Source organism: Camelus bactrianus, chromosome 1 (assembly GCF_048773025.1).
Source record: "Camelus bactrianus isolate YW-2024 breed Bactrian camel chromosome 1, ASM4877302v1, whole genome shotgun sequence".
Lineage (NCBI taxonomy): Eukaryota > Metazoa > Chordata > Mammalia > Artiodactyla > Camelidae > Camelus > Camelus bactrianus.
The window spans coordinates 80,783,519-80,811,416 of record NC_133539.1 but is presented as its reverse complement, the minus strand read 5'-3'; the positions used below and the strand labels follow the sequence as shown (position 1 = coordinate 80,811,416).

General features: G+C 39.3%; 1 protein-coding gene across 4 annotated transcripts in view; it reads left to right on the top strand.

Moving 5' to 3' along the window:
• The window catches only part of FNDC3B (fibronectin type III domain containing 3B), a 312,085-nt gene that overhangs the window by 44,242 nt on the left and 239,945 nt on the right, over window positions 1-27,898 (top strand). For all 4 annotated transcript variants that reach the window (XM_074367878.1, XM_074367872.1, XM_074367879.1 and 1 more), the window contains exon 2: window positions 20,807-20,945. In XM_074367878.1, coding sequence (XP_074223979.1) covers window positions 20,831-20,945 — 115 coding nt within the window. In that variant the 5' untranslated portion in view covers window positions 20,807-20,830. The remainder of the gene's footprint in view (window positions 1-20,806; window positions 20,946-27,898) is intronic.

The following is a 27,898-nucleotide window of genomic DNA, read 5'->3' as shown; positions in this document are numbered from 1 at the left end:
GTCAGATGTGATGTCTGTAAAATGAGCTGAGTAGTTGTGCTTAATCCTAATATCGTAATTATTAAGTGTTGATTAAAATTTTACAATATTAGTCAATTTTGAATTCTCAGACATAAATATTGTCTCTGAAATGATAAACATATTAGAGGTGGAGATCAGAGGCTTTGTGTCTACAACTTGTCCAGCATCAAGTGTATCTCCTCTTTTCTGCTACTGCATTTCTTGGTTGAACAATCGAGTGGAGTGGTCCCTGGTGCTTTTTCTAACCAGTGGATGGCAAGTATGTGACATGGATCTGCACAGTCTTTAATTTCACTACCTTGGCAGCCATGTCTAATTATCACTGTGCCAGGGCAGTGAGTCTTTCTCAGCACTGCAGGGCAGACAGGCACTGAATCAATCGGAGTGGGCATGTGAGAAAAAAACTGGGGCTGTCACCAAACAGCTACGTTAAGAAGCTGGAGAGGGATTTGTGCTTAGAACACAGAAAAAGTTCTTAAATGAATCAGAATAACCCAGGTTTCCTGATTCTCAAGTGTAGTTTTTTCTTTTTTATCACTTTGACTTCTCATGTCACAGGATAGGATTGTGAAAATAAACTGAAATGATATCCTTACTTAGGGTTCAGCTCACAAAATTAAAACTAAGTCATTCTATACCTTGTTTTATCTAGGTACTGAGGATAATGTAGCTAATTTAATTCTTCATCCCAGTAATCTCTTCAGTGACTATGAAGAGTTTGGGAAATTTACTGAAATAAGGCAGGGGTTATAGAGCTGGGGAGAGGGAATAGAATGAAATAAAACTTTTCTGAAGTGCTTGGGAAAATATTTTTTTAAAGTAGCAATTGTTAGAGGTACAAGTATGTCTTATCTGTTAAGTAGAGCAGGTAGGAGCTCCACTTGGCGATGCTCGAAAGTTTGAGCCTCATTTAAATTTGTTGTAGATGCTTCTTTTCATATGTTTAAATGGGATGTTTCTCAATTATTTTGAATTATCAAGATTTTTATTTATTTAATATTAAAATGTGAAAAGAGGCTGCAGTTTTAAAGAGGTGCAAATTTTTCCATAATTAGCAAACACCTGAAAAAATTATTAGAAATTACAGTAATCTGATTTTTTTTTTTTTAGATTTAGGAATGGGCATTGTAGTATCAAGCACTTTGTAACTTCCTAGTGTTCTAAAGAGTATATATATATATTTATATACATGTATGTATGTGTTTGTGTTTGTATATATTTGTTTTGGAGCATCTTAATTTTAGCTTTATGGAATTAACCTTGTCACTACAGTTGCTAGAAATATAAGAATGTATATATTTATATATACCTATCAAATGTGATACAAAACTTACTAGCGTCTTCAGAAAGTTGGCTTTTATTTTAGCACATGTGGAATTTGTGTTTGTTCATCTTCACGAGTAATCACTGAAGAGCAATTTTCAAAATTGTGTTCCTTCCAGGAATATCAGCTGGAGTGCTCTGGCATTTCACTGACCTTGTGTTGTGTGTATGGGTTGGGGGCAGAGATGAATGGCTTTACTTCAGAGAATAAGATTGCAGATTATTATTTACAAGATGGGCCAGTTTTCTTTGTTCGTTTCATGACCATGGCATGGACCTCTGACCTTAAGGACTTTTCTCTCAAATGCTTCTGTAAAGCCGTCGTCTCTGACAGGAAAACCAATGCACACTACAGGTCTCTTTGAGAGGGGGTGGTAGTGTCTTCTTGGAAAAGAACAGCAAACCTCGTGTGTCAGACAGAAGCAGTACAGAAGTGACAGGTCTCCCCACGCTGAAGATCTGTTTAGATACCTCAGCAAACCCAGAAGTATGAATAAACTGAACTTAAAGGAGTGGCTTCTTAGGTATTAAGGAATTCATCAAACATGTGAGTGAGTACCACATGCCAGTGCCTTACACCAGTATCCTGAGGACCTTTTAATAGGTACACATTCTCCAGTCTTAGAAAAGAAAATTCTTCATCAAGTTATTTAATTTCCCCCTACATCAGATAGGGGAGAAAGTTGCATAAGACACAGTATTTGGATGTAATAAGTGAACCGAATGGAGGAAAGGGTCCTGGCCTTGAGTGTCTCTTGAATCTTTAGAGATGCTCAAGCCATCAGATGTGGAAGAAAGTCCAGCAGTCCTTCACCCTCCTTTCACTCTTGAGACAAAGGCCCAAAGGGTTCTTAGAGGTCATTGTGAGTTGGAGTAATCTTGAGGTGTCTAATTTAAGCAGCAGATAAGACCTGGACAGAATGAGTGGATGTTCTAGGAAAGAGGAGAGTAACAAGAACAAAATTTCAGTGGTCACATGCTCCCTGGAGCGTTACCACACTGGTTAGAAGGGAGAGTTGTGTGGGTAGAATAGGAAATACAGTGATATAGGGAGGGTGACTCTAGAGGATCTGTTCGGCCTGAGAAGTGTTTTTGAGGTACAGAATATATTTAGCTTATATATACAGCATTAGGAAAGATCTAAGACTGTTAACTTGAGTGTATTTTACGGCTTTTCTGGGGTGCTTAGTGAAAATGCACCACTGCCCTTCCTCGGAGGAGGGCTATCCAGGCCTCTCTCCAGAGAGTCTGATTTAGTAGCTGTGAGGTGGACTGAGGGCTCTGTATTTTTAAGCAGCTTTGGGATATATTTCACAAACCATACAGTTTACTCATCTATGATGTAAAATTCAGTATTTTTTTTTAGCATAATCACAAGGTTGTACAGCCATCACCACTATCAAATTCTAGAACACTCTGTACCTTCTAAAAGAAACCTCGTGCTACCTAATAGCACTCACTTCCCACCCCACTCCCACACCTAGCCAGCCCCAGGCACCCAGGAGTCTACTTTCTGTCTCTAAAAATTCACCTATTCCGGACATTTCATGAAAAGGAAATCATATGGCCTTTTGTGACTGGCGTTTTCACTTAGAAAATGTATGAACCTTGGAAAATTGTTACGCTCTCGGGTTAGTTCTTCATTCCTTTTTATTGCTGAATAACTTTCCCCTGTATGCGTATACCACGTATGGTTTATTCTAGAGTTGATAGATGTTCGGGTGGTTTCTCTTCTTTTGGCTTTTATGAATAATGCTGCTAGAACATTTGTGAGGAGTGTGCATTTCTGAACAAGTGCCCCACCTGACCGTGCTGCAGAAGTTCCTGCACCACACCTGGAGAAACACTGACCGGCGCAGTCACGTCAGCAGAGCTCCTGCTTCCGCAGTGCGCAGTCCCTTGTGCACATCTCTCATGAGCGGTACCCTAGTCTCTGTGTGAAGAAGGGCTGGTTTGTGTGAGACTGGGTAGTGGCCAAGTGGAAGTGACGTTCTGGAAGGTATTACGTGGTCTATGCTCAGGGATGAGTGGACGAAGGATGGCAGAGAGGGTTAGTAGGCAGGATAAGTTGGTTTGGAATCTAGAAGTCATTTGATTCAATTCCTGAACTAGGGCGCTGCTCCTGCTGGTAGTGGTAATAGACAGGGTTAGAGGTAACAGACTTTATTAAAGGAAGACTCTTTTCAATGGCTGTGATTTTAAAATAGTCAACACTATATTTTTAACTGACTCAGACACAGTTATGTCTAATTCTGACCTTATCTATTCCTATCATCCTGTTATTCTAAATAGTGTTTTTATGGACTGTTTGAGAGAGGAAATCCGGGATAACTAACTGAAGGGTATAGAATAATAAAAAAAAAATGCTGGGTTATGATATTTTGAAGCCTCTGGTCAAGTAGGGATGTTTAGATACTGTGCAAACCTGTGTCAGAACTGAACTTTTTGAGATTTCTTTTTATGTATTCTATTTTTTTTTTTTTTATTTTCAATTTTATTTTTTTCCCTTAACGGAGGCGCTGGGAATTGAATCCAGGACCTCATGAGTGCCAGGCATGTGCTCTACCACTGAGCTACACCCCCGTCCCCTCAAAGTTCCTTTTTAGGTTCGGGATTCTCTGATATATCTTGAAACTGAAAATAGCTTCTAGGAGTGAGTTGTCATCGCTGCTAGTCAGCTCAGCTGTGCCTGGGTGACGAGGAAACCATACCTGCGAGCTATTGCACAGATTTAGAAGATGGGGCTGCCACAATCAGTGACTCTTATCAGGAAGTAGTAGGTGTTTGTATAATAGGATTATCATTGACTAGTGATCCATTATCCACTAGATTCTCATTTTTTTCATTAGATTATTTGACAGATATGATGAGATTGGTTTTAAGATGCTCCCCATTCTGTATGCATTTTTTCCCCTAACAAAAAATCACCAAAAAAAAAAAAAAAATCAGGACATATTGATAAAAAATCCTTCATCCTGCCTACCTCACCATAAACAATGTTAACACTTTGGTGTATTTTCTTCTATTTTTGTTCTGTGTGAAAAATAAACATATTCCTAGTTTTGCAGAAATAAGACTACAGTGTAGACCTTCTGTTTGTTAACCTGTTATTCCTCTGTTTTATTTCCTATTTAAACTGTGTGCTGTGTACCTCTTCCTTTGTTGGCAGATCGATTTCAACAGCTTTTAAAATTGGTAGCATAGTCTTCCATTGCATGGATGAGATAGCTTCCAACTTTTCACTATTTTATGTTGTGATATACTTTATACTGAGATATTTTAGGTCACATTATATAATTTGCCAGTCTGGTTTCTGTTAATAACTTTACTGGCAGCAGTACACCTAGATGCTAAGGTTTAAGTGTTTTGGGCCAAAGTGCCATCAACCTTGATTCTTGGTGTACATATTCTGATGAGAGGAAAGGGTAAGTTTATAGTTGGGAAGGAAGTATTGTGAACAGTTAACATAAAACAGCCTATAACTCTTAAGAAATAGAAAGTAAAACTACTTTTTAGAAACATATACATATACAAATAGAAACAAAGAATTAAATTAATAGTAACTTGTGGGGACGCTTCAGTTCCTAATTCTGTTTACATACTTGCACACAATCTAAGAGTATTTTGTCACTATAACCTGGTATCTATCATATAGGAAGATGCACATTGGTCATCTCAGCTGAATGTCATGTATTCCCTGGTCCCCTGTTTATGTGCCAAGGTCAAGAACCCTGAAGATTTTGCTACTTTTTTCTGAAAATGTCACTTAGGAACTAGTTCTTGTTAACTTTTGAAAAGTCATTTGTGTTGTCATAAATATGAAATATCAAAAATAAAAGATAGGCAGATCTGTATTGTGTAAACTCTCTCCCCTCTAACTGCAGATTTCATGTGGGAAGAAACAAATGAAACATCACAGCATACATAATGGTGGATGTTTCTGGGTGATGTGACTATGAATACTTGAAACTTTCTTCCTGCTTTTCTGTTTTTCCAGATTCTTAGAGTGAACATGTATTATATGTTATAATATTTGGGGTGTGGGAATTAAAATATGGGACAAATATTTTTAGAAGGTTTCGGATGAGAGAGGGTGGGATGGAAAGAAACCACGAATATGAGTGGGTAGTTACTTTTCCACTGAGAATGAGGCCTGCCAACCCTGAGGGAACTCTAACTCCACCCTGTACTTTTCATAGCTGGAGTTTTTGAAGTCCTTTGTGTTGGTTAGGGACTAGCATGGTTAGCACAGCTAAGTAAGTATGTAACAGATTTCTATTATTAGTTTATCTTTGCCGAGTCTCATTTGATTGACAGAGAGTTCTCCACCTAGAAAGTTCGATTTATTTTGGCAGCTCAAAGAGGATTTTTGAGAGTGCTTGTTATCTAAAAAAAGTAAGTCTGGGGAACCTGCCTTTCCCCTCCTCCCTTTAAAAAAAAAACTGGGTTGGTCCTAGTGAGCATGCCTAATCTAGAGATTACTCAGCAAGCATGACCTGAGGGCTGGTTTTGTAAATGTTACCAAGCCTGTTACTTACCCAGCAGATGTTCTTGCATCGTAGTGTCCCATATTCGGGGTGAGTGGTGGAAGTAGCTGTGTGGGACGTGGATCCGTATCCTTTAGAGCTTTACCTTATGTTGTACAATAGTTTGGAAGTATTTCATAACAAAAATTTAAAGTCACATGGTGCAAAGTGGATTGAATTTTATGGGTTTTTAAAAGTCAACTATTACTATTATAAAAATTAGAGATGCTCATTGTAGGATGCTTTAAAAAATATAGTAAGTACAAAAGAAAAAAATGTAACTTACTCATTTCATTTTCCGTAGGTTAACCATAGTTAACATTTTGGTTCTATTTCATTTCAGTCTTGTGAACAATTATATGTACATATATGCTTTGTGTACATTTCACTAACTATTGTGTTGTGAGCATTTCCTTGTGATACTTACGGTTTACTGTTTCTATATTGCAGTAGTGACTTCCTGAAGCTAGTTAAGTGGTATTATTTGTAGTTGGGGTGGGTGCAGCTAGCTTTTATTTTACAGTGGCTGCCTTAAGTATTAGACATCCAATAAACCCTTGAGACATATGTGTTAACTGTGATGTTGTTTGTTGCTATGTTCAGATTGATAGATCATTAATGCTGGAAGGATCCTTGATCTTGGAGTCTAGTCCTGTAATTAGAGAAATGAGAAAAATAAGCCAGAGGAGTTGCTCATTGCCCATTTTCATTAAGTTATTTAATAGTCTAAGAATATTTCTGCAGGAAGCAACTGTTACCTCTCTTTTATAGGTCAAGAAACTGGGTTAGTGAGAATTTAATCAACATTTTTGAAAGAACCTGGTTGTGTTTTTTAAAAGCTTAGGTAGAGAGGAAAAAGTCAAACTGGTAGTTTAGTAGTGTAGTATTGAATTGACAGAACTTACTTATTAATTGGATTTTTCAACCAGCAGCTGATTGATTTAATGGCATGTGTGGTCACCTTTATTTCCTCACATATTTGTGCAGAAGTCGTTGATCTGCTGATAATGTCCACTTTCCTATTTGAGAAGTTAAAATAATAATTTTTTTTTGCTTTGCAGTTAAGCAAAATGGTCAGTGTTTAAGGAATTATAATTTTCAGTAGAGATTGAAGTGACTGTTGAAGTTTTGATTTTTTTAAATTGCATAGTCAATACTAACACCTTTCATTAGTTTTGAAAAGCAATAGCTTCTTTGGAGTATTTTCCAGTTTATTTGAGGAAAAATGCTGTGGCCTTATGATTCTTTTTGAAACAAAGCGACACCCTGAGAGATTAGCTCAAGAACTGAAATGGAGCTGTTGACCGTTTCCCTTTCACCTGGGGAGGGACTGGGGGAATGATTGTGGGCAACACCGAGCTTTGTCGACCCTGAAGTGTAGGCAGCTGGGGCCTGTGAACGTGGCATTGGCAGTAGTTCTCTGTCCTGAGCCTTGGAAAGTTCTCCCTGGAACCGTCGGAGGTGCTCTTAGCGAGGCCTGCTTCCTTTGTGAGCACCTATTGTGGACGCCCCCGCTGAATGGGAGGTTTGTGAGAAGTGGTTTCCCACCAGCACACAATGCTGCCTCTTGGCAATGTAAATATACATTCTGCTTGGGGTCAGGCTCACGGCGACTGGCCAGAACGCCCTTGCAAAGAAAGATTCTGTAGTTCCATTTATTTATAGTGGCCAGTGGAAAATTAATATTCTTGTTAAATCTATTTTTAAAAATAAAAGGGAGGCCTCTTATCTAACAGTGTGTGTGCTGAATGCAAATCAATTAGCTGTGGCATATTTTGATTTTGCTAATTTGTTGCTCCAGGAAATGAATGTCACCATCTTGCTAACTGTTCTGTCTATAAACTTAGGTTCTCATTTTCAGAGTTACCTTATGCCTCAAAAAACTCCTTTGGGGTTCTCTGATCAAAGACATAACAGGCTTTGGCAAAAGAAAATAAAGTAGTGACCTTAGAAAATACTAGATCAAATCATCTCCAGATTTGGGATGGGTTCGTTGAGCAGTAAATGAAGGTCTAGAGGTCAGAGCAGATAAGAGACTTTCTCGGGAATGGCAACACAAAATTACTTGTCCTTATTTCCTTGGAATCGATCATTTGCTTTGAATCCAGGCATGTGTATGATTACTTGAGAGATTGAATGGAATCGCCATCGAATGGGCCTGGATTTATTGGGGTCAGGTCCCACCCTGTCTCTTAGTGTTTGTTGACATTCCCAGCAGGGGAGTACCTGGTCCCCAACATCCATTTTCTTATCCCTACAGCCTGCTGCTCTTCTCTCAAGATTTTACCAAATAAATTTTCCCCCATAGTGCTTTAAAGAGTGTAACATAAACTCCTGGAAAGAAAAATTCATGCTAGAATTTGGATACCTTTTCATTTGGGTTCATTTGTTCTTTATTCAGACGCTGCCAGGTGAATTGTGGATGTGCAGAGTATAAAATAAAGACAGCAGTCTTTGTCTACTAGAAAGTGAATTTAAATTTTTCTTGTATTTTTACATCTAAGCTGCTTGGTGTGGAGCAGTGGTTGTCAAAGTGTGGTTTGGGGGACCCTTGGGCATTCCTGAGACCTTTTTAATGGGGTTCATGAGGTCATAACTATTAATAATCCTAAAATGTTATTTGTCTTTTTAAATCTTATGCTTCTGAGTTCTTCAGTAGTATTAACTGAAAAATGTTTTGTGTCTTTAATGCTTTCGCATGAGGAGAAATATGAAAATTGACTTGGAAACACACATTTTGTATTAGAATTGAAATTTTAAACTATTTTTCTGGGAAGATTTTAAAGTCTGTTAGTGAACTCCTTAAGTATAGAATTTGAATGATTTCAGCACAAAAGAGTGTCTTGCACAGAGCAGAACCTAAAGAAGTATTTATTAAATAAATGAAGGCAACCCCCTTACATTTTTTAACAAATTATATTAGTGTAATTAGTGATGTCATCATTATTCATAGGGAGTGTTTAAAATATAGGCAAGTACCATGCTTTGAAACATTTAGATTCATCTATTTGCATATAAGGCATTATACACTAACTATCATTTCATCTATTAAGAGAAATCTCCTTGGTGCTCTGTGGTACGTGACAGGATTTTTTCTTTAATGGAAAGAAAATGTTTTTTTCCGAAGAATTCCACATTTTTGTATTTTCAAAAATATTAGTCTGGATTAAAGTGTTTGCTCATGTTAAATTTTTATTGTAATGGACTAAAATCTGAAGTAGTAAATAGATGTTCCCTTTCATGTGTCTTTGCACCTGCTAATTTGTTTCTTCGTGAGTGTTGTTACTTCATGCGAATTTTCTGTTTCAGTACCTTATGCATTCTAAGGAACACCTGGTATTTGCTTTGTGTTCAGTCATATTAGGTGAAATACAGAACTGCTTATGAGAATGTCATCAGTTGTAGTGATGCTTTAAGAAATAACTTGTTTTAAAAAACTTGCTTTTAAACTGATCTTCAGTGTATCATATACTGTTCTCATTGATTTCTCCACCCTCCCCCACATAGGGGTAGAGGAAAGACTCAGATTTTTTTGGAAAAAAATATTTGAACCAACATCTGAAATGACTAATGGAATGTCAGAAATCTTTGAAATACATATTAAGTATAACTGAATAAAACATCATTGATGCTTCCACTGTGCTGAAGTTAACAGCTTCCGAGCTCTTCCTTGTAATAAGTGTTTTATAACATCTATTCAATTCAACAAAACTGAATTTGTTGAATAAACACGATTGAATTCTATATGGACTGATTAAAGAAACCATTTTAGTATCCTACTGACGAATCAGAAATGAAGATTGAGGAAGGGAGTGTGCTTTGAAGACAAATTCATCTTACGGAACACTTAAGACTAGAAAAGATGCCACAGCTGGGAAGCCAAATTTAGACATTGGTGCTTATCTCAGATGAAAGGTTTCTTAGAGCACGGAGGTCTGTTGACTGGTTTTGTCAGAAGTGTCCAACATGGACTTGGGTTATAGAATATAACATTTCAGTGTAATGCTATTTAATCTCACGCTTTTGTTTCTAGAATCCACCAATTCTGGTACAGTCCCTGGCACATGATCATGCCCAATAAACATTTGTTAAAAGAATGGATGATTATCTTTGGTCATGTCCTTTTGTTTGATGCTATTTTAGAAGGTTCATTTCAGCTTAAGTCCTTCTTTTGGGATACTGAAAATAATAGAGTCTTGAAACCCTTTGTACCAAGACACCTTGTTCTGAGTCTCTCATCAGTAACTTGCTTAGCTGCCCTCCTCTGTGAAGTACTTTGGCTTTTGTGTTTAATCATGGCGCAGCTCAGTGCAAATCACCATGGAGGATATAATGTTAGTAGTTTATAGTTTGGTTTCTGCTGGTTTCTTTTTCTCCCTCATTTTTAACCATCTGGACTACATGATAATACAGTAGTCTTGCTTAACCTTCCCTAAGCAGCTTTAAAAAATGTTTTAAAAATCATTAAATTTGTATGTTGGTAAGGATACACCAAAAACTCACAGTTGTTGCCTCTGCGTACAGGGAACTGGGGACTGGATAGGAGAGAAATGTACTTTAGCTGTCTTTGAAAGTTATCTTTTGAATTTTGTACTATGTGCTTGTTTTATCTAATTTTTAAAATTCACTAACCTATGAATTTTTCATCAGCCTTTCCACTTCTATGTTTTGTTGCCAGATTCTTAGATGTTATAATCAGTTCCTTCAGAGAGCATTGACTTTTTTTTTTTTAAATGGAGGTGCTGCCGAAGAATAGGTTCTTGCCTCGCGCAGGAAAGAATTCAAGAGCAAGGCATATTAAAGTGAAAGCAAGTTTATTTAGAGAGATGCACACTCCATAGACAGAGAGCATGGGCAGTCTCCGAAGGCAAGAGAGAGCTACCACAAGGTGCAGAGTTGTTAGATTTTATGGGCTTGGTAACTTTATATGCTAACAAGTAGGAGATCATTCCAACTGCTTTGGGAAAGGAGCAGGGATTTCCAGGAACTGGGCCCTCACCCACCTTTTGACCTTTTATGGTCAGCCTCGGAACTGTCACGGCACCGGTGGATGTGCCATGAGGCTCAAGGTCTACTGAAAATTGAATCTTCTGCCATCTTGGTTCTAACCAGTTTGTCCTGTCCTCAATTGCTGTGTCATTCCTTCAGTGGTTGTGCCCTTTCCTCCTGTCTCAGAGGTCCTGGGGATTGAACCCAGGACCTTGTGTATGCTAAGCAGTTACTTGATTTGGCAACACATTCCTCCTCCCCTCACCCCCCAAATAAAGGGTGTTATGCATGGCTGTTAAGTACACAAGTAGTTGCACAAATGTGAATTTAATTCACAGTAGATCTCTTAAGACAGAGTAATAAAATGCATTTTGGATTTCAGTAGAGGGGAATCTAGCAGTTGGCTTAAAACACCCACATTGCAGATGAAGAAACTGAGACCCAGAGGGCCTGTTGCAGGCCCATTTTGAGCCATAACCCTGACCAGCAGCAGGACAAAGTGCTGTGGGGCTTCCAGGCAGGTGGCAGTGCCCGAGGGCTGGGTGAGAGGTGAGCTGCTCTTGCTAGGAAGGTGAACATGTCTTCTGACTCCCCATCTCATCTCTCTGCCTCTGGCCCGAGCTGCTTGGAGGTAAATTGGTTCGGAGGTGGAAAGGCTTAGAGCTGGAGGGGGCTTTAGGAGTGACTTTTCCCATTCTTGGACTGCAGTTTTCTAGACTTTCTCTCAACTTCCTATAGAAAAAGATCTAAGGAAACAACCACACAATTCGAAATCTCACTGAAAATAAATATTTTCAGGTATTCTCATCTTTGGATAAAGTATGTGACAAAGCTAGCTAGCTTGTGTATGTGTGAAAATAAGGGCTCACAGCTTTGGAATGTTTCTTTGTAGATGCTAGACTGCCATCCTTGGGACCTGAGAGAGGGGTGTGAGATCTGTTGTGCTGTGTGTACCCAGAGTCTAGGTGTTCTAATAAAAATGTCTGTGTCTGCTGACTTCTTTACATATTGTTTAAAAACAACGAACAGAGCAAATGGACCTTTGGTTGGTAAACTTGTAGTTGGGCCCCCTTTCCTTTTTAGTTAATATTTGCAGAACTGAGCTGTTTACATGTGGATGTGGATCTGAGGTCCAGAGATTGTGTCTGTACAGTGATGTAATTTTTTTTCCTTTAGTTTTTGTTTCCTTAAAAATTTGGGTTACATTAATGGGGCTGCAGAAGCAACCAGTCTCTGTATATTCATGGAAAATTATAAAAGCAGCCTCAGATTACATATAATCCTTGGATATATAGTTTTTCTTTTTTTCTTCTTAGAAAATTGTGCCTTCCAGATCTGGTAGTCTGGAATTCAGGCATGACTATGCTTTGCCAAGTTTAAAAAAAAAATCTATTTATTCTTGAAGGCAGGGCCTGTACGTTGGACTACCTGGCATCCTCCTTGGTCTCTGGAGCACAGTGGAAGTTCTTTTATTTTGTTACTTGAAACATTTATTGTTATTTGTTTTAATCTGTGGCAGCAGTGGTGGTGGTGTTTTTAGTCTAAACCCCATTTCACAGGATTTCTCTGAGGATTTAAACGTTGCCACTTAATTCTCCTGTGTTTATAACTGGATGCAAAAAGCAAGAATGTTTTTAAGCTTAAGAACTTTTTCAGACAACTGTGATTTAACTTCACTAATGAACCCGTATCAGACAAGAAGACAAATTCCAGACTGTTTGTGCCTCAACCAACCAGCTGGGTGCATACCTCCAGGTACTGCTCATGTCTCAAGAGGTTTTTCTGCATGAACAGTTATCACCACTCCTTCTTTCATTCAAGTGGCAAGCCGTGGCAAGAGCCTTTCTTCCACAGCTGTGCAGAGCTCAGCTGTAAAATTAGATTTCATTGGCATAAAAACACAGTGATTACTATCCCTATTTAGTCAATACATTTTTTTTTAACATTTTACTTAGATTCTTCCTTTCATGCAGAAGGCTCAGATTATACTCATGTAAAAGAGAGAAATTAACAGGTTTTTAGAGTTTGAGTAAACCTTTTTAGACTTGCGTAAACCTCCTTTTAGATTTCATTTAATCTGTATGAAGTAAACACAGTAGGCAATGTTATTTTGAAACATAGTCGGTTAAGAGCAAAAAGGAACCTTAAAGGTGAATCTATAATCTTGTCATTTTGTAAAAGAAGAAATTAATTGCCCAAATTCAGAGCTAATTATTGCCAACCCTCAAATTAGAACTCATGTTTTCCAGAACTCAGTTTGGGGTCTCTCTGGTACTTTCTTACTTTAATATACTGGTCCTTTGAACAGTTTTTAGTGAAGGGGCTGTGAACAGTTCTAATAAAAATCCTTAGTTTCTCTCCGTATCCTTTTCAGGGCACAATTTCATTTGATTTTAGAAAAAGTAAAGGAGAGTGTTTGCTTGTACAAGTACCTTTCCTCATGGTTGCCCAGAGTGTGCAGGAGAGAGGGTACAAGGAGAAGCACTAAAACCACCCCAGCCTTCTCCTGTCCAATGGCAGTGCCCCACATCAGGTTCCATGGCCACGTGCTCATTCCGCATGGTCAGAGCCAGCGCTGCGGCCACTGGCTTAGTGTTACCAGAAGGGAAAGAAAAGCCCTGCTTTTATAGCAGCAGGGACGTGATAAAAACAATCTGATGTGTGTTGATGGATGAGCAGAGTTTTCTCAATTTCAGAGGTAAAGGAGGTTGCACAGTGTTTCTATTTTGTTTTAATCATTTTTTTCTTTCTATTGATGCTGTTGGTGTTTCCATAGTAACTATCAGAAAGCTGTTTCTAGTTTTGCCCAGAAGGCTAGAAATGTTTTGAGAGTTTCTAGGTCTTGAAATATCAGTCGAGGGGTTTACCTTTCAAAACCAGAATGAAGCAGGGAGGTAAGAGGTTTTTCTGATGAGGAAAATAAAATAGCAAATGATACTTTCTTTGATAATCTCATTAGTTGTAGGAATATGTATAAATAACTTTTTAAAAGCTTGTTTTCTTTTTTCTTCTCTCCTTTCTCAACATTTCTCTCTTTCCCTTCCTCCTCCCTCCCTCTTTGTCTTTCTAAATCTTGCTGATAAAGTTCAGAATGGTAGACCACACATTTGGAAGTGGTCAGTCCTAGTGACTGAGGGCATACGCACACCTAACAGCCACCTGTATGAGAAGGAAGTCCATGAAAGCAGTTTTTCTTTGTTTCTTTTTTCTATGCTATATGATTCTCTGCCAAATTTTGACTTTTTAAGATTTTTCTTTTTTACTCTAGTCGTGGCATAAACAAGTGTAAATCAACTGCACAAATGTTTGTCATAATTTAAGTTTTAGTAGGTGTAGGTTTTATATTGGAGGCCATTTGAAAACTTGTAACACTCATAAAACATTAGCTAGCTGATAATTGTATTGTATTAAAAGAGACAGCAATTTCTTAGTAACCTCTCAAATCCATCTGGCCCAAACACATCACAGCAAGACAAAAGCTCCTGGGTTTTTTTGGTTTGTTTTTTTGTGATTCAGTGTTTATCTTTTTTTCATTTTGACTACTGATGAGTTTTTTCTTGCCTTAGTGAATTAGGAAAATTTTCTTGTCTTTATTACTATTTAAAAAAAATGGCTGGAACGTTTCTGATATGTTTGGGATAATTTTCTGAAACCTGGTCCACAATAGATTTTTACTATTAGAAATCATTTAGCCTTTTCAGTAGAGAAGGCACTTTTCTTGCAGTATGAATCAAGCTCTGATTTTACTAATGTGCCCATGAGAATATTTTTCTCAGACTGCAGAACAATCATGTAGCAAGCAAAATGTTTACATGCTGTTTAGATTACTTGATGGTGATTGGTTAATGTATATTTTATTGGAAAAGATACAAGCTTTATGGAATCACAACTTTAGTGGTATGAATTCTGAAAATGATTATTATTTGATTATTTACTTGCTTAGTTGCTTTATAGGTCTCTATAATTGATGGGTTTCTATCCATATCCCATTCATCCAAAAACTTATTTTGTTTCTGAAAGTGCATTTGAATTGCAGGATGAAAACAGAAAGTTAAAACTGATAATGTGCCTTTTTTTTTAATTGAGGTATAACTGACACACATTTATTGGTTCTCATACTGCATTTACTTTTTTACATACTTCCATGGGATAGTTTAGAAGTCAGTCAAAAGCTTCATCAGAGTATAGATGAAGTGAGCCTGGGGGCCTGCCCCAGCGCTGGCCTGAGGTTTAACTGAGGAAGTCCATCTCTTTTCACCCAGCCGGGCCACCTCATTTGGCTCTGATGGTTATACTTTGTTCCTTTTGGTGCTGTTAGTTTCTTTTTCTCTTGTCATCTGAAACTAATTTGTGTACTGTACTGCTAACTCACATCTTGAATTAATGTAAGGAAATTTGGGTCATCGGCCCATGGAGTGAAGACCAGGACATTTTGTTACTAATTTGAAGGCCGGGTCCACAGACTTAAAACTCTCCCAGCAGTGATTAAGGCTTTGGTTTTTTCAAGTTAGAAATTCTTCCTAGTATATAATTGCTTTCTCTGACCTTTGGAAATGGATCTGTGGTTCTCTCCTGAGAAACAGGATATTTATGAAATTGGCCAGTATGTTTCTTGGTATAGGCTGGGCCAAAATACTATGGAAAACCCTTTTAGACTTGGAGTAGGGAAGCAAAATAAGAGGAAAAAGTAATAATCTACTTGCCTAGAGTCATGTAAAAACTGAAGACCCTTTGTAATATTCTTTTAAAATAAGATGTTCTGTAAAAGCTTTGCGGGCATGTTTGGGTGGAATTAAATGTCTTACTAACAGTGAGGATCTGTTCGTTTTGTTATTCAGAGTGCCTAGCCCCCTCCCCTGCATTAGTGTAGAAGTTCTTTAGTAATGCTGGGCTTGCTAGCAGGTAATGAAGGTAACAAACGAGTTGCTCTCAGGAGAGAGGGAAGTTAACCACAAGTGCTCATGTGGCACCCCTTCCCTGTCGATCAGAAGAACAGAGCTGACTGGGCATGAAGCACTTGTGGTTTTAGTGTTAGGATGTGTGGTTAGGGGGAGAGGTTGTGAGGGCCTGTGGTTGTCACCAAATTCTTTGAAATGGAAGTATGGGTAAGAATAAAAAGAATAGGGGTGAAACCTTGGCGCTCCACGTGAGAAAAAAGTTTAGAGGATTCGAAAAAAGCATTGTAGTAGAGATCATCTGTTTTCCATTGGTTTATTTGGATTAGTTTTGCAGCATATTTATTCTCTATTTGTAAAGGGTAGTGGTCTAAAGAATGGATTCATTGCAAGAACTCTGTTGTGTGTGAGAGGGATGGTGTGGATGTAGTACAGCCTTGAATAAAATGCATGAGTTCTGTGATAGCTTTGGCCCCGTCAGATACACATCTGTCTCGGGGAGAAGTAACCCAGACTGGGATAATGAGGATTTTGTCAGGGTGATTTCTCATGAGACTTTCTGACTGAAACGAGAAACAGTTCCAGCCCAGCTATCCAGAGATAACACATCTGGCCTGCTCAGCTTCCCTCCCAGCTGATAATCAGCAAGTGGCCAGGGAAGATGGTACAGAGGCCCCAGAGGCTGCTCCTCTGTGTGTGTATATAGTAATCTGGCTTCCCAGCCCAAGGAAGATGTAAGACAGCAAATTCAGGATTTGGTTCTCAGATTTGAGGGGGTGTGGTTTTTGATATGGCCTAATGAGGAGTGGAGAAGAAAACATAGAAATTAAACTCAAAGGAACAGTGAATTTCTCAAATACGTAAGGTCAAAATGCTGCAGTAATTCCCTAGTACATCACTTTGTGACTAAACACAGTATTGTTTAGTAGTGACACAGTAATGACCCTACGCCCCTATGAAAAAATTAAGTTATGGCCTGCCTGCTCTATAATGCAGTGGAAAAATGTGTACTTTCCACCCACAGGCATTATAAATAAAATCTTTGATCCTTAAAGTTAACTGTTTGCATAGTAAGCTTTCCACATTCATTGCTTCATCCTTTTAATTTCATTTTAAAAGTTCCATCGGCTTTCTTAGGCATGTCACATTCTCCAGGTCTCCCCAGAGCAGTGGGGCTGAGGCGTACCTGTTTAAGTTGAGTACACGTGTAATTTTGTGTGGGTTACCAGCCAAAACAGGAGACTCACTTTTGGGAAGCTGTCACCATTAAATGATTGATTCATGGCAAGCCTTCCCAAGTCTCTTGGCCCAACTTAACCTTCTTTAACTGTCAGTAGTTAGGGGCTGAGTGGTTTTCCCAATTTACAACCTGATCATTTGACTTCCCATTTGTAGTTGGAAAAGTCATTACTCTCCCTCTCAACCTCCTCCATCACTAGAGATTAACCCAAAATATGGTAATAGCCATAGTACATACTTCTTTGTATCCTAAACTATGTTTTGCATCTACGGTTTTCATTCTTTTGTAATACTTCCTGCCTTTTCTCTTGTCCTTTTTGTAGTCCACGGCACTAAATTCTTCCTGTTCTATGATAATTTAAGGACGGGTTGGCAGGCAGTTGCCTTGTTAAATAGCTGTGCGTTATTTTGGCTAGAGATAATTGATTGCTCTTTCTGTATGTCCGTTGCATTCCAGGCAAATAGATGTATCCTATGTATGTACATGGAGTGTAGAAAGGGATATTTAAACATTGTTGGCTGCGTGAATCACCCATCTAGATCAGTCTCTTACCTTGCATTCCAGTCAGGATGAAGTCTAGTTTACCTTTGGTGAAACTCTTAGGGATTAGAAGGTAGGCCTTGGATTTTAGCAAGATGGTGGCCTACGGAAAGAGGATGAACAACTTCGGTTATGAGAAGTGAGATTCTGTGGCAGGGTTGACTTTGTTCATTCTTCCATTTTTCTCCGTGATTAAAAGTGGTTGAGTTGAAACACCAGGAGTGTATGATGTTCATAAATCTCCACTGTATGCTGTCTAAGGAGTGACTGTACATACAGTTCACTTTTTAATGTGCAGTTCCCCCCATCTTCACCTCCCTTGCTCCCCTCCCGTTAATCTGCAGCAACCACAGCACATCTGTGAGATGGATAATCCATCAGCTAGTAGTAAAAATACAGGATTCAGGCATCTTTTTCTGTATAGAATAGCTGCATTACTCAAGTTGCCTTTACAGTTTTCAGAAGCAAATGAAATGATCTCTTTGTGCCAGTGGATTTGGCTTCTTTGGGGTTTTTGCTACTATATACAGGCCCCATGCTATCTCATCCTACACCCATGAGACGTTTGTGGACCAGGGGTCTGTCCTTTTATCCCACACTTGGAATTGGGGTTTAACTCTACAATTTGGACTTGACACCTGTGCTTAAGAGTGCTACCTAGCCGGGCTGGATTGCTGTTTTGTTGATCGCAAGTCCTGTTGTTTACTAGTTGTTTACTACGCTGCCAACCAGAGGTTTCTTAAATTGGGATTGTCAGTGTTAGACATAATGTTGGTGTTGAGACATTCTTTGGCATTAGGGACGGGCAACCAGGGGTGCCTGAATTTTATACAAGATCGCAGTTATATCCTCCTGCCAGTACCTGTGTGTGTCTCCCCCCGCTGACCCTGAAACAACAAAAAATAGAAACAAAATAGCACTGTTAACTGGATTTGAGTCTCAGACCCCAATATCGAAAACTTCAGTTAGCTGACTTGGACCACATGGGACTTAAATAGCTTCAGCCCAGAGCAGGTCCTAAGGACCTTCATCCTTCTTCCCCCTCAGCCCCTGAGTCCCCTAAACCTGTGTCATTATTTACTACTCTGTCCTGATGGAAGGACCTAGAGGCAGGCCCTGGAAAATCAGTTTACTCTTCTGATTTTTTGGGTGAAAAAAGAGAGAGCAGGTTCCATCTTTATGCTTGTCTGTGACATCACCAGGACCATTCCATATGGGAGAAGACTTCAGTGCTCACTACTTCGGCAGAGGAGAGGGGGGAGGACAGAGCCATATCTCCATAAGCTCACCAACAAGCGTCTTGTAACTCTTTAGGGAAGAGAGAGGACAAGGTGGATGTGAGCACAGGAGTGCTTGTTTCCCACTGGATGCTTTATCCTCAGACCCCTAATGTAAATTACTGCCCTGTTTATCCAACCTGCAGTGTTGAAGAAATATTAAATAAAGCATTACACTTAGGAAATAGACCTGTGTAATATCATGAGTGTGAGGGAAAGTAGCCATTCTTTTCTCATGCACTATAGGATTAAGTATATTAGAAGTAGAGTTGAGATGGACATTAGTACCCATTAGTAGTGCTGCTCAGAATCAATCAGCGATGTCATGATAGTGTCAGTGGAAGTTATCTTCGTTAATTTTATTGTGGAAGAATCTTTCCTACATTAGGATAAACTATTGGCCTTGGGTTTTGTACTTTTATTTGTTTAGGAACTGAATAATTGCCTCATAAAACAGCATGATGGTACTGTTAACACTGAATTATAAGACCTGTTATTATAGAATGTACTTCCCTCTTAGGGACAAGACTTCATTGTCTCATGCTTAAAATAATTAATTTCTTCAAATGAGGTTATAATGAATAGTGTAAAATTTTACCTATTTACAATGAAAAAGTTTACAATCTCTTGGGCGGCTTTTGATACTTCCAGGGAAGGAGTTTCTTTTGGATGGGATTGGTGGAAGGGAGATATGTTTAATGTTTAGAATGGAGGTGTTTGAGAATGAGAAGAAATAATTTATTTCTGTCACACCTGAGACAAATTAGAGATAATTACTGAAGGATTTGCCCCACTGTTTTGCCTGATTTGGGTACTGAGTATTAAAGGATTCATTTACCAAATACTCTTGAATTTGAAAGTATTCAAATTTTTTTTTGAATGGGGGACTTTTTTATGAATGAGAAAAAAATTTAAATGACCTGTATGGCAGTTTATTTCTGAACTGACTTAAAATAATGTGTGTGTGTGTGTGTGTGTGTGTGTGTGTGTTTATTCTTTGTCCATGCTGTTAAACTTTTTGTGGCAAAAATTTTAGGTGTAAGTGAAGGATCCATGTATGCTTCTTAAAGAACAGATTATAACTCTAAATAAGAATTTATTGTTATTTTCCTGATGTTTCATTGAAAAGCTAGATATTCGTGGCAAGTACTGTTAAGGAGTGAAAGTGGTCTTGGTGTTGTTTTAAATACTTAAATGAAAATCATTTGTTATGTGGAAACAATGGAATCTGCGTTTCAGCCTTGTTCTGTACAAGGTGTCGTGTACTGTCAGATGCAGGAAAGCTCAAGATATACACAAGGGATAAAGATGTAAATGTGCAACAGGTTAAATTCAATTCAAGGAAATGATGGGAGAGAGATATTTAGAATATGATTAATTACCAAATTAATGGCAAGGTCAGAAATTGCAGCAGTTGCAGTGTAGGTAGTTAACCTTTGTGTATTTGGTTGGATTAACTGCTTATGAACAGTATTTGGAGCCTAATAAAAAAGATAAACTGTTCTTATAGGTCATTCTCTTTGGCCTTATTTTCTATGATTACCTTAAAGATAATGATAACAAACACTGGCCGCTGACCAGTATTCGTTTGACACTTTCACCTCCTCAAAATGCCACCTCATTTTATTCTCAGAAGGATTCTTGCGGTTAGCGGAGTTACTATTATTCATGCTTTTAAAATTTAACATTTTTAACATAATGAATAATAGTGTAAACATATATTCATATGTTTTTAAAATTTATAAGTAAATGACAGAGCTGAGGCACTGGACATTGAGTTCAGTTGGCCACTTGGAGACTCAGGTCTGTGGTCTCCTGGTTCAGGCTATTTCCTTGCCTTCGCTTCACCCCTTTTAGGGGCCTAACACAATAACACAAATGGAAGAATTTGAGTTTCAGCTGACCTCATGACAGTTCACTTAAATTGTTGACTTGTTACAGGTGAATTTTGGGGGTTCTGAGTCCTTTTTAAAAAAATGGTGATTTTTCTTTCAGGAAGCCAGTTGAGGGAAATTCTCCATGAATGTACGTCACAATGATGATGACCGACCAGATCCCTCTGGAACTGCCACCGTTGCTGAATGGAGAGGTAGCCATGATGCCTCACTTGGTGAATGGAGATGCAGCTCAGCAGGTCGGTGCAGCAGGAGGGGAATTTAAGTCAGATTGTCTAAGGGAGAAACATAAGCCCAGAAGTTGTTTTATTTTGTGATTCACAGATCTGTGATTTTGAACCTTTATTGTTTGCTAGATGTAAGGGTTTTCATCGTAGAATAACTGTATAATTTTTAAGACTATCAGAAATTACAGTTTTTGAGAAAGCAAATCTTATCTAATCCAGTTAGTATTCTTGAAACATCAAAAAAAGAAAAAGTCTGGGTTTTAAAGTGAATCATTTTGAAAATATGTACAAGTCTTTGGGGAAAAAACCCGCCATTTGCTCATGTTAGACACTGTGCTTAACTGGCTTGCCTGGTTGGCCAGAGCAGGATGCCCAGAGGGTAGGTTGGGTTTTGATCTCACACAGTGGGTGACCCCCAACAAGAGATGCACATGTATGTGTAAACCCCCCCGGCTGCTGGAGCAGTCTTTCCAAGTGTAGGGCCTGCTGCTCAGGAAATGATGGTACTTACTTTCCATAAACCTCTTTTGTCACTAGTTACTTAACATTACAGAGTAGAAAAGTTATTCCTGAGGTCGTTCCTGTAGCACGTGGGAAAAAATTTAAGCGGTAAGTAAGACTTTAAAAATTATTAGAGATGGAAGTATTGTCTCTGATAACATTATTTACATATTTTAATTGACTACTGAAACTGGGTTCCCTCAGTCTTGTACTAAATAAATGTCATTTTTATGAAAAGTAGAATTGGGAACAGTTGCTTGAAAAATATATACCCAAAATATATTAATAATTCAGATGAGTTAATTGGCCACTTACTTGAAATTAGTACATTGCCCCCCTACCCCAGTCATACATTAACATTCTTTGTCCATCACAGTACATTAATACATTGTGTATCCCTCTGTTGGATCATACTTTGTGGCTTATATATAACTTATTATTATTTATAATTATATATATATTACTTTCTCCTGCATTAGACTGTAAACTTCTTAAGAACAAAGAACATCTAATAGGTGCTTAATAAATATTTATCAGTTGAATAAACTTCCCTTTCTGCCACTGGTACGGGTATCTCCCTTCCTGACTCCTGATTCTCTCTCTTGGCTCATTTCCACCAACCTATCGTAGTGTCTTTTACCTTAAGCACATAAATAACTACACCTCTCGCCCACCCAACTAAACCAGACCCCCTTCCTTGACTCCATGTTTCCCTCCTGTTACCACGTCATACTCTGCTCCCCTTTACAGCAGTAATTCTCTAAACAGAGCCTCTGCTTCCTTACCTCCGTTCCTCTCCAGCTCCGGAGGCTCCACTTGCTTCTTCTCATCTTTGTGTTCCAGTCTGTCACCAGGTCCGGTCGACCTTCTCTCAGGAACACTGCTGAAACCACGCTTTGCCGCGTCCACTGCATTTCCACAACAGCTCTCCCCAGGGTAGGACAGCCCTTCTCCCTGGTCTCACTGCTCTTACTTTCGCCTCACCAGAGAGCATTTGCCACACAGCAGTCTGCTCTTCTGGAAACATAAATGCATCATATCGCTGTCCTGCTGCACCTGAGATAAAACCCAAGCGTAGTCAGCTGTCCGTGCTTTGTCCTTGCCTCTTGTCGTCCTTCTCCCACTCTGCTCCCGCCACTCACGGGAAGGTCTCAGTAGTGCCGTGGCTGGTTTCAAGAGGCGGTGTTGGATCTCCTTTCTTTTCACTGATTAAAAGATTAAGAAGCGCAAGATATTTAAATATGACTAAACTCGGAAAGCTGCTAAAGGGCTCTCAAATGTTGTCACCGGATTCCAGTTTACACACGTCCCTAGGAGACCTGGGCCACCCGTCCCTGTTGTTGTGCACCATTCCTGTGTGTTGATGGTTTTTCCCTCATTTCTGTAATTCACTTTGCATAAATTGGCCTTTTGTAGTTTGTAAGCCAACATACAGAGCCCTTGGGATTTTCCAATTTTCTCTTCAGAAGTAAACTGTTTTGTACCCAGAAATGAGCAAAGACTGAAAAGTTGGGACCGCCTCAGAAGGCCACGTGGTGTTTTCTACTCTGTGTATCTACCTCAGCTCTTAAGTAGAACCTGTTTAATAATTTTGGTTAATAAAACCACATTTTATGTTCATCCAAGAAGCTTTCTGTAAAGCCAAGAAGTGGGAACATTTCTTAATTAGTCTTTTGTAAACAGTCACAAATATCAAGCTCTCTCAGATGGGGAGGGCACTGACTCTAGAAAAATGCCATCGGGAGGAAGTGTTCCGGTCTTTCTAATGAGTGAGTGTGTTTGACTGTGCTGGGAGCCTGGACATCCATAGGCTGTGTGAGCCCAGCTGCTGACTAGCAGGGACCCTGAACTTCCCGGAACGGGGCGCAGTTGTTGAGTGGGCAGAGTGTTTGATACACCCCTCTCAGCAGGAGCGGCCCGAGGTTTATCTTGCCTTGGTGCTGCCTCTGTGTCCCTGAGCTCAGTCTACGCAGTGGCCCGTGTGCTGCTGGTTTTCTGTCTCTCTCTGCCCCCCGAGTCCCCATTCTGTGTCTCCCTCACTCCCTCAAGCCTTCCCTCTTTCCTTTGGGCCCTCACATTTGGCTTTGGCTGAGCTGCGTCTGGTAGAGTCCTCAGGGCCTGTGTGTGGAGCCTGGGCTAAGGCACAAGGGGAAGGCAGGCCCGAAGAGCAAGCAAATACAGAAATGATGGAGAAATACCAGGGAGGAAGTAGGGGAAGGGGAGAGCCAGTTGTGGGGGGTGGTCACCGAGAAGAATAGGAAATGAAAGTGAGGATCCAAGACAGGACCCGAGAGGCTGGGACGGCATGAGTTCTGAGTGCTTGCCTGGGGCATCTGCCCGTGTTGACTGCTTGCTCCTAAGAGCACACGCAGTGTGGTGCTCAGGTGGGTTTGTGTGAAAGGATCGGGACACAGGGCACACTACAGAGAAAATTATCTATGCTGATGTTTTCTGAGGTTTTATTGTGCTGTCCCTGTGAGGCAGTACTTTTTCATCTTAACAAGGACCATTCGGAGGCACAGGGCTGACTTCAGTGATGGACATTGCAGGCACCGTCCGACAGACCCCAGGGTGACATTTTAAGGGAGAGGCACCTGCACCTCCCAAATTATACCACTGTAAGGAGCCAACCACTGGCCACTGGCCCTGCCTCTCCATTTCTGTTAGGAGTGTATATGGTGAAGCTTACCTTGTAAGTGTTTACAGTGTTCTTAATACTTTGCAGCTGTGTGGAGGACATTCTAAACATTTCTTTATATGCAAAAGAACCACCACAGTTATGAGAAAGCTCTTCAGTCCCCACAGCCCTCCTCCTCCTGATTTCTGTCCTGATGGTTTCTGGATTTAATTAAGATGAGTCCTTGGCAAGATTCTCTGCTCTGTGCTGGCTCTCTAAAAAAGAGATGCTGTTAATTTTCATTATCTGAAGTCATGTTAAGTTGGAAACCATGTTTTGTTATTTTATGTAGGTAGCAGGAAAAGGATGATTCTATTCTTAAAATGAAAAGCCATTCTCATTATGAGTGATGATTTCAAAAAGTATTTATCAACTAAGAGATGAGCAAGAACAACAATAATAAATACCCAAGATGGACAGAAGGAACTTCACGGATTTCCTTATTTAAGAGATTTATTGAGATACAATCCACAGCCTATGTAATTTACTTATTTAAAGTGTACAGTTTGACAGAATTGATTATATTCACCGAATTGTGCAACCACAACTACAGTTAGTTTTTGAACATTTTATCACCCTAAAAGGAAGCCCGCTAGCAGTCCCTCTCTGTTCCCTTCTCTCCCCAGTTTCCAGGCAACCACTAAACCTACTTTCTATCTCTGTAGATAATTTGCCCATTCTGGATATTTTATATAAATGAAATCATACAATTTGTGGTCTTTTATGTCTGGCTTCTTTGACTGAGCATAATGCTTTTAAGGCTCATCCATGTTGTCGTGTGTCAGTACAGGCGTAACTGAGATACGGCAGGTTCAGTCCCAGACCACCGCAACGAAGTGGGTGTCACCGTAAAGTGAGTCACATGAAGGTTTTGGTTTCTCAGTGCATGTAAAAGTTCTGTTTACACTGTACTGTAGTCTTTTAAGTGCACAATATCATGTCTAAAAAAACACTGTGCATACCTTAATTTAAAAATACTACATTGTTAAAAAAATACTAACCATCATCTGAGCCTTCAGTGAGTTGCAATCTTTTTGCAGTAGTAGCATTAAAGCTCACTAATCACAGATCACCATAACAAATATAATACTAATGAAAAAGTTTGCAATATTGCAAGAATTACCAAACTGTGACACAGAGACACGAAGTGAGCAAATACTGTTGGAAAAATGGCGCTGATAGACTTGCTTCACATGGGATTGCCGCATTAAACTTCCAGTTTGTAAAAACCACAGTATCTCTGAAGTGCAACAGAGCAAAAGCTCAATAAAGTGAGGTATACCTGAACTTTTTACCTTTTTTATTGCTAAATAATACTCTGTTGTATGGCTAATACCACATTTTATTTATCAGTTAGTCAGTTGTTGGACATTTGGATTGTTGTTCGCTCTTTTTGGCCTTTATGAATATTTGTGTGCAAATTTATTTCTGGATGTATGTTTTCATTTCTCTTGGGTATATACCTAGGGGTGAAATTAAACAGCTTTATTTTTAACTATTGTTTTCTAGATAAAGTAGCTCTGTGTCTCCAAGTATAATTCTACCTCTGAGTAGATCAACACAGCTAAATAAAGTTTGCTCCCTTTAATATGCCTAACTGCATACTATTCTTAAAGTATAAAAGTCAGGTTTCCACCTGAATTTTTGTGTGTGGCTATATAAATTACAGTGAATGCCCGTCAGTAATCAAAATATTAGTGTTTCATATGTTACGTTTCAGAACCTAATGTTCTGAAACATTTTCAGAACCTAGTGGTGTATTAATTTAACTCTGTTAAGGACTTTTGGTACATCATAGAGATTTTAAGAAGTAGCAACTAGTTTTTCACATGAAAGAGTAAACATCAGCCTAATTTCCAACTTGTTATGTTGGTTTAATATTTTAATAATCTCTGAAGAATTACAGCAGCTGCCACTTAAATAAACCATTAGGTTAAGAACAGAGTGTTAACATCGAATTTACTGATTTTCTTATTTAATATGTGACAGTTATAACCTCCATGATGGTGGTATGCCACTTTATATTCTTAGTGAATGTAAAGGGAATCAGTGGGGTGGGGATAGGTTTAGATGCCTCTTGTCCTGACTAAACACAGCACGTAGCAAATATTTTGTCATTTTTACTTACATCTTGCTTTTCTTTTTTCTTTTAAGCTCCCAGAATATTAAATTTTAATGAGTATTCTTAATGTCTCTTCCTCAGGAAGTAGATCTCCTTAAATGTAAACAGAAGACTTGTCCTTCCCGCCAGCTTGGTATAGCATGTTAACAGGCGTGCCCTGGTAGACGGGACGTTAAAGCTGCCTCAGTCATGTCCACTTGTCTTGACTTTTGCCTGTTTCTGTTGATCAGCATTTAGCATGTCATTTTCTTGGGAGTGAGTTTTTTTTTTTTCCCTTTTGTTTCTTGTTTTTGAAAGCCTTTGTTTCCCCTAGACAGACTACACAGCCAGAGTTTTCCTGGAGCATTCTTTTGAGTACACACTTCCAGACAGCACATTAAACATATTAAAACTTTCCACGTTCAGATGGTGCTCGTCACCGGCATGTCTTTTACATCAAATGTGATTCTCCTCCTAATCCTGTGACCTTTTCTGTTCTGGTTGATATCGTCTTAATAACTTTTCCCTGGCGGCTCTCTTCTTGCATTCAGTAGTTCAAATCCTCTCACCACCCAGGTTTACTCTTCAAACATACTGATGGCCGTGGTGTCAAGGGGACCCAGGAGGCGTTTTACAATCAGTATAATGTAGAAAAAGGAACAAACAGCTTTTGGGACGCTTGCCCAGGAAAAAGAAGGATATTCAAATGAGAGTGGGACCGGCAGTTAAAACAGAAGCTGCAGCTATTAGTGCTGAGTAACTTTGCACAACAGCTCCTTTTATGATAGAATCCTATTTAGAGGCTGGGGCTTGAGCTTGACAGTAAAAAAAAGTTCGGCTGGTCAAATGTTGGGTTTGGGAAACCAAACATGGGGAAGCTCAGTTTTGGGTCAGACTCTTCAGCTTCAGGATATATGAGAAATGTGTGACTTGTGCAGATGCTTAAAGAAAACTGTTATTGCAAACTGCCATCCACGTTCTCTTCTACTCAAACTTATGAAGGCCTCTGGTATCAAGATATTGTCAGCCTCTCTTCTTTGAGATTTGGGGTGGAAAGGAGGAGTGAGTGAGTATGACTTCTGACTGAATCAAGGAGTGACTGAATACTAGATTTGTTCATTTTAATAAGCATTTGTCAAATGTCTTCTATGCCAGGACTGTATTAGGTGCTGGCGACACAGAGATGAATAAGACACTGTTTTTGCCCTAAAGGAATGAGCTGTCTAGTTGGGAAGCAAAGTCTGGTTTAAAAAAAAAAAAAAAAAGGAAAAAAGGGCTGTATTTACACGTGTGTAGGACCATGGGGGAGTGCCTGGATTGCAGAATGTATCAGTGCCTTGGGAGCACGGAGAAGAGGTAGGTCAGGGAGTGGGGCAGGCAGGCAGGAAGACAGACCAGGCTGGGAACCGTGTCTGTGGAGACTGAGCCTGAACAGAGATCTCCCTGGAAGTGAGTGAGGACTGCTGCTCAAGCTCTGCATGTCATGTGCTCAGTTTCCACTTTATGAGATGAGCATAGCTGTACGAATGAGATAGTCAGTGGAGGGCTAACGTTAGCGGTGCCCCGAGCAAACCGTATCTGCGCATTCTACCATCTCTTTTCTGGAACTGAATATTCAGTATTCTTGCTAGTGAATCTGTTTGTCCTCTGATGCATCCAGTCTGGCGATCCACCCCTGGCTTCTTG